Below are 12,212 nucleotides of genomic sequence, written 5' to 3' on the forward strand. Positions count from 1 at the left end.
AAATCTATTCCCGCGAATGTGAAAGGAACCTAGTCACGATAAAACATTGGAGTTAATCAGAAGTTAAGCCCAGCCGCCCTCAACCTCCCAGAATTATCTGAGGTCAGTTGGAAAGCAAGGGGGTTTAACCTCAGCCAAATTGTTCAACCTAACAGTGGATCGTGACACTATCCTACTCTGGTTTTAACTGGCAATAAATTAACCTCACCCGAGTCAAGACTGTTTTGCCCATGATAGTAATAGGTGAGTGATCTCCCTGTCTTTATCTCAACACATGAGCTTTTCCATCTTATTTTCTCCTCCTGCTCTGTTGGGGCGGGGCAGAGGGGAGGAGTGACAGAGCAGCTGGGTGGGCTTCTGGCAGCCACCCAACATTAACCCACCACTCTGGACTAATCAAAAAGGATTATTTTTTCATATGTCTTTTCATAGTCACTGGGGAAAAAAAAAAAAAAAAAAGGTGGCCCAGAATTTAATGTAGATAATTCACCAAAGCATGCCAATTATCTTTCTTTGTCTAACTTCTATGCTTTCTTTTGAAATTTAAAAAAAATTTGACAGTCAGCCTCAAATCATTTTACAAAACACATCTCCAGGGTGAAACAAATTTTCTTACAAATTTAATTAAAAAGTATGAGATTCGAAAGAATAAGCATTTTTAAAAGTAAAATTAATTGGTGTTACATTATGTAACTTTTTACGGAGTTCAAGTTTTTAATGTAGCTGACTAAACACCTGATAAATATGCAGAGAACTCAAAAGAGATCATCTTTCAGATAACACTGAAAAGATGAAATTAAATTAGAATTAAGAAATGCTAGTATTCACCGAGAATGATTCATGACAAATATCATATAAAAGTACAGCCACTTTTTGGAAGGCTCTACTATATCCCCAAGTCCAGATTATACAAAATGACAGAAATAAGTACCAATGCTCCTGAAGCACGTTTCCACTTCAGTCAGATCAAAGGTGATGAATACTAAAACACTATATTAGCATTTGTAGTCACCACAGAGAAAATGAACATTTTTGCCTGTGCAAAAATCTAGGCAAGCTGAATGCTTTATACGTTTTTATTTTAGAAGTAATTTTATTAAAATAATTTCCAAATGAAATATTCAGAGACTTATACTTTCAGAAAGAGAAGATTAATTTTATTATTTTTCTTGAAAATCATTCTAGCATTCAGTAATCCTGCATTTTATTAAAAATACACTGTAAGAACTTAGCTACTATTTTGATGCTCATGTCTGCTAATGAAATGTTGAGGCATTCAGTACAACAGCAGCTCTGAGACTAAACATAGTGAGCTAATCGCCTGCTGGGACCATTTTCAGTGTTGGATCCTCTACCCACAACACATCTAGACCACAGCAGATGCTTCCAAGGCTGATTACATGGGTTCACATGAACTCATGGTAGGCAGTCAACACAAATTTTTTAAACACTTCTCTAGCATATGGAAGACCATGTTAATAATTTACTCCATTAAATAACAATGTAGAAACCCCCATATGCTCTATGCCAACAAGTATGATACCAATTCTGAGAAAAAGATGCTATGTTAGTGACCCAGCAGAATAAAGCAGATGGAGCTTCTTCAAGGGAGAAAACGTTCCTTTTTTCCTGACTGTGCTGCTGCACAAACATTTTGGTTTTCAGGCTTATGGTCTGGCTTCCAACCATTTATCATGTTTCCTCTGAATTTCTTCCATATCTTGACTTCCTGACTACTACGCTTGTCAAAAGTCTGCATTTCTAAGTTCCTCCATCTTGGAATCCAACCAGAATCATCACCAACAAGTCTAATCATTACAGTATGGGGACACTGTCCCATTAGACCATTTACCCTGGTTTATCCACAGTGATATTTCATGAAAGCACTACAGAAGGACAGCAGTTTTCTCAGAACTGCTATTAGACCAAATCCAGTTTTCCCATCTGCACTGAAAGCTCAGGGAAGCGCACATAATACTTATCTTCCCCCACACCAGAAGTCTGATGGCAGTAAGTGATACCACTACAAGGTCATCAAATAACATTACTCGCTGTTCTACTGTGCCATGCAGATACTGCGTATCTGCCTCCAAGTCACAACCATAGCTTACTCTCAACAACCTCCAGATGCTCTGGAAATCTCAGTACCTACTAACAAAGTCACCTACAATCAATGTGTGATAAATGATGTGAAAAAATACAGCTCTCCTGATACATTACTACAAAAACACTTGGCACCACCTACAGAGGAAGGACCAAAATTCTCAAATGGTTGGGAAATTACTGTCCTGTAAGTGCAAAACAAATAATTAATTTTGTCATGCAGGTGGAACTTCATCCCGGATGACTGGCAGTGCTATGGCACCACAGAATCTCACTGCAGCTCTAGATAAAGTTCCTTACCTTATCTGCACTATTCCCTGCACCATGATGTTTATTAGAAGAACCACAAATATGGTAAAGGGCTGGAAAACATCCTCTATACAGATTATTATTGAAGGAGTGTTTTAGTAAGAAGTATGACTTAAGCAAGCATAAATACTCTACAGACTTCACAGTCACTGCACAGCTTTTAAATGTCTATCTCTATGTGAATTATGTAATATAAAGGTTGAAATGAATTGCAACGCAAAGTCAACAGTCATAAGATTCACAAAAAAAATGGTAGATTAACTGCTGCTTGCTCCTTCATTATTTATGGATATAATACATGGCAGATGTTCCTCAAACAATTGGAAAAATCACACACCCCTGAAAACTTTGCCAGTGCATCATACTACATTTTTTCTGAATCCCCCATGAGATTTATTTCTATATGTCACTATTTTTATTGTATCAATTGAAATTCAAATGCAGTGACAATTATGACAACTTCAAGGTGGTAAGTTTATTTAAATCAAGCTTCAGATTATATTATTCACATCACCACATACAGTGAACTCGCTTTTACTCTTTTCCAATTGAAAAGACCTGAGATAATCTATGCATCATGCATACTAAAGGAATTTGCAAGTTTGGTTTCATTCATATTTGAAAGTAGTAGGACTGTTTCTATAACGTATTTAACCCACAAGATAAATAGTATATGAAGCTTTTGAGGGAGTTGTAATACTTACAGAATAAATCATTATGTTAGATTACTTTAAGAGGGTTTTTTTGATCTTGCTTAACTCTCAACTTTTAAAGACTTTTTAAAAAGTCATTATAAGAGACCTATTTTTCTTTCATTTTAAAATGAATGTCAAGAGTATTTCAACTGAATATATTGAACATTTTTTTATCTTAGGTAAAAATAAACTATTTTTTACTGTTCTACATAAGCCTTTTAGACGCATACTTCTAAAACCAAAAATATCTTTAATCAAAAGAGACCAATAATCTTGTTAATTCTTGCATGTGCAAAATAATCCAGCACCAAAAATCTTAGCAAGTACCTGCCATGCAGAGATCTTGCACTCTGTAAGTTTTAATTCCTTAGCAAGAAATTTAATGGTCAGAGCATTAGATCTAACATTGTGTCACAAGCAAGAGAGCGCTATAAATGTGGGGCCACAGACTTGCTTGTGCAAAGAATTTTTATGGGTTTCTGGAAATAATAAGAAATATCTAAAATAAAGTTTTAAACCCAGTGATTTACTTCTGCTGTAAAAACTACCAATAATCAACTACCTTTATGAAATAATTCACAGATACATCTTTAAGCTATACCGGTATTTTTGAGAACTTTCTAGTTTTCCTTCACCCTTGATTCTGCTCAAAGGAATGGAGGAAAACAGTTTTTCAAGGCTTTAAAGAAAAGAAACAAACCCCAACCCTCTAGAGAGAACATTCTAGAGAGAACAAAAAAGTGCCTTGTTAAGTTTGAAAAAAATCTGGAATACAAGCCAGTAGTTGGATCTCAGAAGTAACTAGGCTGAGGTGGTGGAACTGATCTCTCTATTTTAAAACCAAGAGTCAGGCAAAGCATTAGACTTCTACTCTCTCACATGTGTTGGAAACAATGATAAACAAAAGGTTTACTTGAAGGTATCAAGATGCAGAATCTCCTCTGACATCCTCTCTGACTAGGATCCATCAAATGGCATCAAATAAAAACCAAAAAAAGCTCATCTTGCCTTAAATCATTAATAAACTGATTTTTTTAGTTTAAACTAACTTGAGTTTTTACCCAAGGTAAGCACCCGAACAGTCCTGTGAAATTCTGAAGGATTACTCATATCCTTAGAGTGAATACGCTCATAACATTCTGTTGAACTGCTGTCTACATTGATTAAAGCCCAGTGGTTGTATCATGTTCCTTTTATATAATTTTCAGCAATTCTTAATTCAGCATTTAGGAGGAGTAGGGGAAATGACTTCATTCAGTTAAGACTAGTATTTGGAGCTTCATCTCATTTGTGTAATAGGAAAAATACTTGAAATGCCAAATGACTTCCTATGAATAAGATTTAACAAAGGCATTAATTATTGTCTAAATTCTCTCTTTGTTTGCTTTTAGCCAGAAGCCAATTTAAACAGCTAAACTTAAATCTGTAGTTGAGTTTTAGTTAGCTGTCACATGTTGAAATTGTATTGACAGGTACGATCAGAAATAAACACAAAATAGAACTACACAGACAAACGTCAACTATCTAAAAGTTTACATACAACAGCAGGTTATCTGTTGTTCCTGGGAAGGGTTTCCTTTTCTTGTTAAGCTTCATAATTCTAACTATATTCAATATGAAATTTTAGAGTCATATGCTTATAATTAAGAGTTGTATTTCTTATTCTAGTAAAGTAATTTCAAGGACAGTTTGACATCAGTTTGGATGATCCTTAGCAGACTGTCCTACTCAAAACGTTCATGAAGAAAGTTATACCATGTCTAAGTACTTTAAAACTCAAGAATTGCCTCTTTCAAATGTATATTTTTCTTCTCAGAATTTTTTCTGACTTACTCTGAAATTTTCCATTACAGTACCTTATTCTGCATATGAAATTAAGGCCCTACAAACAGAAATTAAGGACTTGTTGCTTTCTAAGAAAACATGAATACTACTACTTAACCCATATGCAGTTTATTTTTCCTAATGGAAATATGCTTCATTGTTTGTATGTAGATAAATCCATTTAAATCCTGGCCACCTACTGAAGGAGTCATAACTGCAATTGTACATTTCAGTCACACACGGTAAAGAGCACATTCTCATGAAATATACAGGAAAAAGATTAGTGCTGCCATCCAGTTATATCTAAACTTTTCTCTACTACAGAAATAAACAAACACTCTGTAAAACATGTCTAGATGATTTACCCAAAACAAGCAAGAACACTCAGAAAACACTGCTTGCTTTTATTGATTTCCTCCAACCCCCAAGCCATGAGGAAGTATTCTCAACTAATAAAACTAGTTAAATTTGCTTTATACTGGTTTTAGATGCTATAATGAAGTTACCTGTCATTAATGATCCAGTTCAGACACAGATTGAGGGAATTAAGGTTTTTGCATCTCTTTACTATTTCCATCACTGTTTCATTGTCCAGTTCTGTGATATGACGTAGATCCAAGCTGGAAAGATTTCTTAGCTATTGAGACAAATATGATAGAAAGAAATAAAAACTGTTACACTTCCTAGAATCATGCATAGTATGTATGAGCTAGTAAAGAAAGGTTTTCACAAAAAGGAAATGTATCAGAGATATTAATAGAATCCATGTTTAGCAAATTTGGTATTCAGGCACTCAGTTACTCCATGAAATCAAGACACTCTCACTCATGGCCCAATACACCTATAATAGGGGCCTAGGCCTTCCTCTTTTTAACTATACAGAGTGTAAAATACCAAGGTAGCATTCCAGCTCATTTAATTATAAGAAAAATAGGGCATGGAAAGGAGGGGAGACAGCACATCTGCGCTTAAATTCAAATGCATGTTATTGAAGACTCCAGAGTCTAAGGCTTTCAAACTAAGTAAATATTACAAACTCCCTGGAAAATACAGGATTTACACTGTAGTCTCACCTGCACAGCCATCGACAATAACTTAGATACTCTGAACAACAAAAGTTGGAGTCACAGAACAATATGATTAAGATTTATGAACTGGTTAATCTGATTTATTACTATCGTTAATGTCCTTCAAAAGCAAACAATACCCTCTTTTTACTTTTACAAGCTATGGATTCAAAGGAGAAAATTTTTACAGATTTCTGCAGTATCCTTAAACAATGGTTCAGTTTAGTCATAATAACCCCCAAGTGCTGTTTGCTTTTTTAAGCTGTCTGAAATAATCCCTGTTATACTCTGGAAAAATAATTGCATTAGGTAATACTGACACTTTAATTAAATTTACCTTCCCTGTAAGAGAGAAAAAATAATCCTATTCAGCGATTTAAGTCACTAAGGATTTGATTAAGTAAAAGCATACAACTGAGATCATATAATCAGTCCACTTCAGTAGCTAATTATTAAGTCAATGTACTTAAGGAGGAGAAAAAAAAAAAGAAAAAAAGATAAAAAGGAAAAAAAGAGGACTTCAAATGTAGGTAGTCTTCTACAGAAACTGTTGTTCTGGTGGCTTGTTCCAGAATTTTTTAATATTCTCCAAACCAAAGCTGAAGATAAACCACATACTGCTTCCAAAAATTCTGCAGACCAAGCATAGAATTAAGGAACCTGACCTCTGAGAAACAACTGCAGAGCATGACTATAGGAAATAGGACAATAATATTCCTATTATTAGGACACTACCACAGGCGTACTGTGGAGGTGCTTGTTGTAATCTCCTGGAACTTTTGATAATCTTATTTGCCTATTAGGGAGAAAAGCACATAATGACTGATATTGTGTTGGTAAAATGGACAGATTTTATAAGCTCTGTCTCTCCATTTCATATATTGTGCTCTGGCAGGAAGTTCTATGCACCCAAAAAAAGCTCACAACCAATCCCTCGTTTTTTCTGCATGAATTACAAGAAGGGGAAGCTTAGAGCAACTTGAATTTTCCTCACCCTCATACAGCGATTCATATTAGATACTTCAGCCTTTATACTATGTTGGCAATAACATGGCCAATGACTATGACAAAGGAAATAAACCTACTGGACATTTCAACAATGCATATGCTCTATGACAGTAACTGAAGATCTAGGACAAGTAGAAAAATCTTCCCATTAAAAAAAAAAAAATCAGAATTCTTAACTAAAACATGCTGTCTTTCAGGACAACACTCTTATGAGCAGGTGACAATACTGGTGATTCTTTTGTTATTATTATTACTTATAGAGTAAAAAACATGAATAAACTAAAGATAAATCAATTCATGGAGGTCAGTGCTTCTTTAAAAAGTGTCTAGCTAACATGGCTTCAACCTGAGGCAATGATGATCGTAGCAGAAAGAATATGTGATTTCCCAGGAAAAAAAACCACTACCCTCACATCCAAAAGTAGTATGTTAAAAAAATTAAACTTCTCTGAAGCAGCCAAGTGGACAGTTGGGATGTTTGAATCTCTAGTGCATACGTAAAACTTGAGATTAAAATAGCATACCTTTAATTAGCATTTTTCCATAGGAAAAGGATATTTTGTGACTTAAATACTCAATCTTAGGGCACCAGGATGAATAAAGATTTTTTTTTTTTTTTTTTTTTATCAAACCCAATTTTCTTCATGCAGCAATACCATTTTATTGAGCAATTTCAGGGCCATTCTTCTACAGGTATTCACACTTCAACTCTTAATTTTATAGCTCTACAAAGAATGCTCAGCATGAGCAGAATTTAAACTTGGAACGCAACTCCAGCAGAAAAAATGTTTTAACTGAAAAAGGAATATTTAATGCGGCAATAAAACAGACAATGCAAATAGTAGACAGAGAGCTTAAAAATATGAAATAGAAAATAAAAGAATTAAGAGAAAGCAAGAACAGTTAAACTAATTTTGTGCGCTACGTATATACACAACCTTGTTGAAATTACTGATATTGACTCAGTGTTAAAATTGTATGCGATAGTATAATAATAACATTTAAATTTCAGAGGGAGTCTAGTTAGATGAATGAGACTAGAAGGGAAAAAGGTGTTGGTCCCTTCCTCTCAGTCCTACTAACAGACAGAATTGGCAGCCCGGTATGTAAAGGTTTTGTGAGAAGATTGCCTGTTAAAAGGTACTGAAAGAGAATTGTTCCATTGTGAATGGCAGATGCAAAAGAACCACTTAGATGACAAAATGGTTTTGGACAAAGGAAGTTTGAAAAACAGAGCTTCAGTTCTTTTAAAAATGTATTAAAAATAGTAGTATTTTTTTTTTATTTATTTATTACCTACTACTTTGGGATCTCAAATATTTTGAATTATGTCACAATCATTTTTGTTCAATAGTTTTGTTGGTTGGTTGAAATGAAATTTTATGGAGGTTGAAATATTCAAAGATTCAGAGAGTATCATACTACCTGTGTGCCTGACTGATATGGAGTTTGTAAGACTTCTAATTTACTGGAACTTGTGATATTAAAATATGTGCAATAAAAATCAAGAAGAAGAGAGAATATGCCTGATTTGAGACTGTTCAAGTTTAGGATAAATTTCATATAGTTAACATGATAAAAAATTACTGTAACCATTGCAATCACAAGTGATTTTTCAGTGTGGTTGTATCAATTCCTGTGAGCATTTAGCTGTTATTATAGGGTACTACCAATATAATGGGTATGCAATTATCTTTTTTTTTTGTTTGGTTGGTTTCTTGGGGTTTTTCTTTGTTCCCTGCATGCAATTCTGGTAGAGATACGCCTCCTTAAAAAACATAAACTAGAATAGAATCATATAATCATTTACATTAGAAAAGACCTTTATGACTGGGTCCAACCATAAACCTCACTCTGCCAAGTCCACCACTAAAGAATTCACATAAGATCAATCCTCTTCTCAACTAAAGCTAAATTATTTCAGAAGAAAAGTGCTTATAAGGACTTAATGAGCTTTAAATTCACATCTTTTGCTAATTAAGCTTAATTTTCTTGACACTCTCTATGTATACGTGCCTTCAGGGAACAAACTGCTCTGATTTAAGCCCCCCAAAAAACCTGTATGACCACAGGAAATAAAAAATTACAACCTGAAAAAACTGTAAATCACATTCTTGTTATTAATTATGTCAACAGAATCAATATTTTCTAAAATGTCACATAAATTTTCACTTAAAAGCTGAAGTAACTGAACTATATTATTGAGATATACTGTGTTCCTGAAACAGCAATCGTACATGGTTTAAAGAATTGGAAAATGATTGAATAGTTACAGAGAAGACTATTTTCCCATAGACTGATTTAATGTTCTGCACATTCACAACTTCTAATTTTATTTCTTAAAGTTAAATATTGCAGAACATTGAGATCCCATTGCTTAAATAAGAAATACACATTCGAACCCGTGTTTAAGCACAGAGATTTAATTTGCATCACTTAAAAAAAGAAAACAGAAAAAGGTTGTTTTGAAGAATGTAGATATTTGTAAAAAAACTTGCCTGACAAAAGGGAGCGGAAAATACATGTTAATTAATGAAACAAATTTATTCAACAGATTCCTTTGTTTTGTAACGTACCACAGCAAAGCACACTAGGGAAGTGAATGACATCTGTATTTAAAAAATAAAATAAATACGTTGCCCTCCTTTGTAACATTAAGACCCATTGTAATAGAGCTACTTGCACACAGATATAAACTGCACATATAGTACCGTGCTGGTTTTGGCTGGGACAGGGTTAATTTTCTTAAGAGTCGCTGGCATAGCACTGTGTTCTGGATTTAGGATGAGAATAATGTTGATAACACACCGATGGTTTTGTTATTGCTGAGCAGTGCTTACACTAAGTCAAGGACTTTTCAGCTTCCCATGCTCCGCCAGGTGCACTAGAAGCCTGTAATAAATTACACAAAAATAAGAGCTAGCATAGAGGTACTTTTGATACCTATACCAGGTTTGTCTGGGATAGGGTTAAATTTCTTCATAGTAGCTTGTATGGGGCTATGTTTTGGATTTGTGCTGAAAACAGGGTTGGTAATGCAGGGATGTTTTCATTACTGCTGGGCAGGGCTTACACAGCATCAAGGCCTTTTCTGCTTCTCACTCCACCCCACCAGGGAGCAGGCTGGGGGTGCACAAGAAGCTGGGAGGGGGCACAGCCAGGACAGCTGACCTCAACCAGCCAAAGGGTTATTCCAGACCATATGACGTCACACTCAGCAATAAAACTGGGGGAAGAAGAAGGAGGGGACGTTCAGAGTGATGGCTTTTGTCTTCCCAAGTAACCATTATTCATGATGGAGCCCTGCTTTCCTGGGGGCGGGAAGGAGTGAACAAATTCCTTGCTTTGCTTTGCTTGCACACATGGCTTTTGCTTTACCTCTTAAACTGTCTTTATCTCAACCCACAAGTTTTCTCACTTTTACTCTTCCAATTCTCTCCCCATCTCACCAGGGGGAGTGAGCGAGCAGCTGTGTGGGGCTGAGCTGCCAACTGGGGTTAAACCACAAGCACGTGTGTTACAAGATTTATTTCCAGTTTATAAACTCTAAAAGTTGCTGTTGAATTACATTACGAACTACACTGAATGAGTCCTAAATAAATCTCTATAAATCTGCTCTATAAATCTGAATTTTGACTGACTTCATAGTGGTCATCACCTCAGACACAGGTATGACTGAGTTAGATTGGACATGACTCTCACGCAACAATTATGAGACAAAGAAAGAATAAAGATCACATTATTCAAAAAATAGTTCTTAAGATAAAATGACTTCATGTACTGGTGATTGGAAGAATAAATCAGAACTTTTCTTGATCACGATTTGCCCAAGGATTCACACATATTTAGATTAAAATGTCTGTAATAAATTTTAACATAGTCCTGACTGTCCTGGTTTCATCTGGGATAGAGTTACTTTTCTTCATAGTAGCCAGCATAGTGCTGTGTTTTGGATTTAGTACCAGAAGAATGTTGATAACACACTGATGTTTTCAGCTGTTGCCAAGTAGTGCTCAGACTACTCAAGGACTTTTTGAGCTTCTCCTGCTCGGCCAGGTGCATAACAAGCTGGGAGGGAGCACAGCTAGGACAGCTAACCCAAACTGACCAAAGGGCTATTCCATACCATAGAACATCATGCCTGGGGGGGTTAGTCGGTCAGTCGGTCGCGGGGAGACTGCTCGCTGATTGTGCATCATTCATTTTGTATATTCTGTTATCATTCTCATTATTACTATTATTATTATTTTCTCTTATTAAACTGTCTCTATCTCAACCCACGGGTCTTACTTTTTTTTCTTTTCTCCGATTCTCTCGCCCGTCCCACAGAGGGAGCGGGGAGAGTGAGTGAGCGGCTGCGTGGTGCTTAGTTGCCAGCCGGGTTAAACCACAACACTGACCGAACTACATGGTGTAGAAGCACAGACAAGGGTTACACCGCTACAAAGCTATTACTCTTGCGCACATAACAGAACGCAAAGGAAGAAGCCAAGGAAGTGGTTTGGAAATAAAACAACGTCTAGATGTCAAGATTTGCTGATGCCAGCTGTTAACATTCTATTAGAAGTGCAACAATTAAACTGCTGAGAGGCAATTAACACAAGAGGGGAAGAAAATAATTCCACTTTTGGAGTCAAAAGATATAAAATTAAAAAATCACTAGTTCTCTAGTTCGAGTTTCTTATTCACACTTAGTTAATGAATAAAAATTACCCATCTGGTTATTCTGTCTTCAATGCAATTACCTAACATGCATAGCTACTTTGAACATTTGCATAGATCTCTGCACTTACAGGAGAAGAGAAAAGTGAAAAGTAAAAAATAACCAGCAATAAACTCTTGAGAGACAAGGATGTGAGGAGGGGAGGAAGAAAAAACAAATCATGCAGGAAAAGATAAGCAAATAATAAAACACATGAGAAAAAAGATAAAACAAGAAAACAGCAGTTAGCGATGTACTGAAAACAGAAGATAAAAACTACAACACTGTATCCAGTACACATTCTTTCCTCCTCCACAGAAGCAAAGTTGATTAATGTTGGACTAATTTTTCTGATGCCATAGAACAGATCATTCACATCTTTTGTGACACTTTTTCACACATTACAGCTACAAAGCAAAATAAAACATTCTAGGTCATCAGAACAAACCACTGGTTTCAACCAGGAGTCTAACTGTGAACTGCATATACACACACTCCCTCTTT

At 35.5% G+C, this 12,212-nt stretch overlaps 1 protein-coding gene across 1 annotated transcript in view; it reads right to left on the reverse strand.

Annotated features, from left to right (window-relative positions):
* FBXL17 (F-box and leucine rich repeat protein 17) overlaps positions 1 to 12,212 on the reverse strand; it is a gene marked incomplete at its 5' end in the record, with an annotated part of 290,375 nt that overhangs the window by 199,248 nt on the left and 78,915 nt on the right. Inside the window, one exon of the mRNA XM_009648672.2 lies at positions 5,438 to 5,568. Coding sequence (XP_009646967.1) covers positions 5,438 to 5,568 — 131 coding nt within the window. The remainder of the gene's footprint in view (positions 1 to 5,437; positions 5,569 to 12,212) is intronic.

The sequence above is a fragment of the Egretta garzetta genome, unplaced genomic scaffold, assembly GCF_000687185.1.
Source record: "Egretta garzetta isolate BGI_Z169 unplaced genomic scaffold, ASM68718v1 scaffold271, whole genome shotgun sequence".
Taxonomy (NCBI): domain Eukaryota; kingdom Metazoa; phylum Chordata; class Aves; order Pelecaniformes; family Ardeidae; genus Egretta; species Egretta garzetta.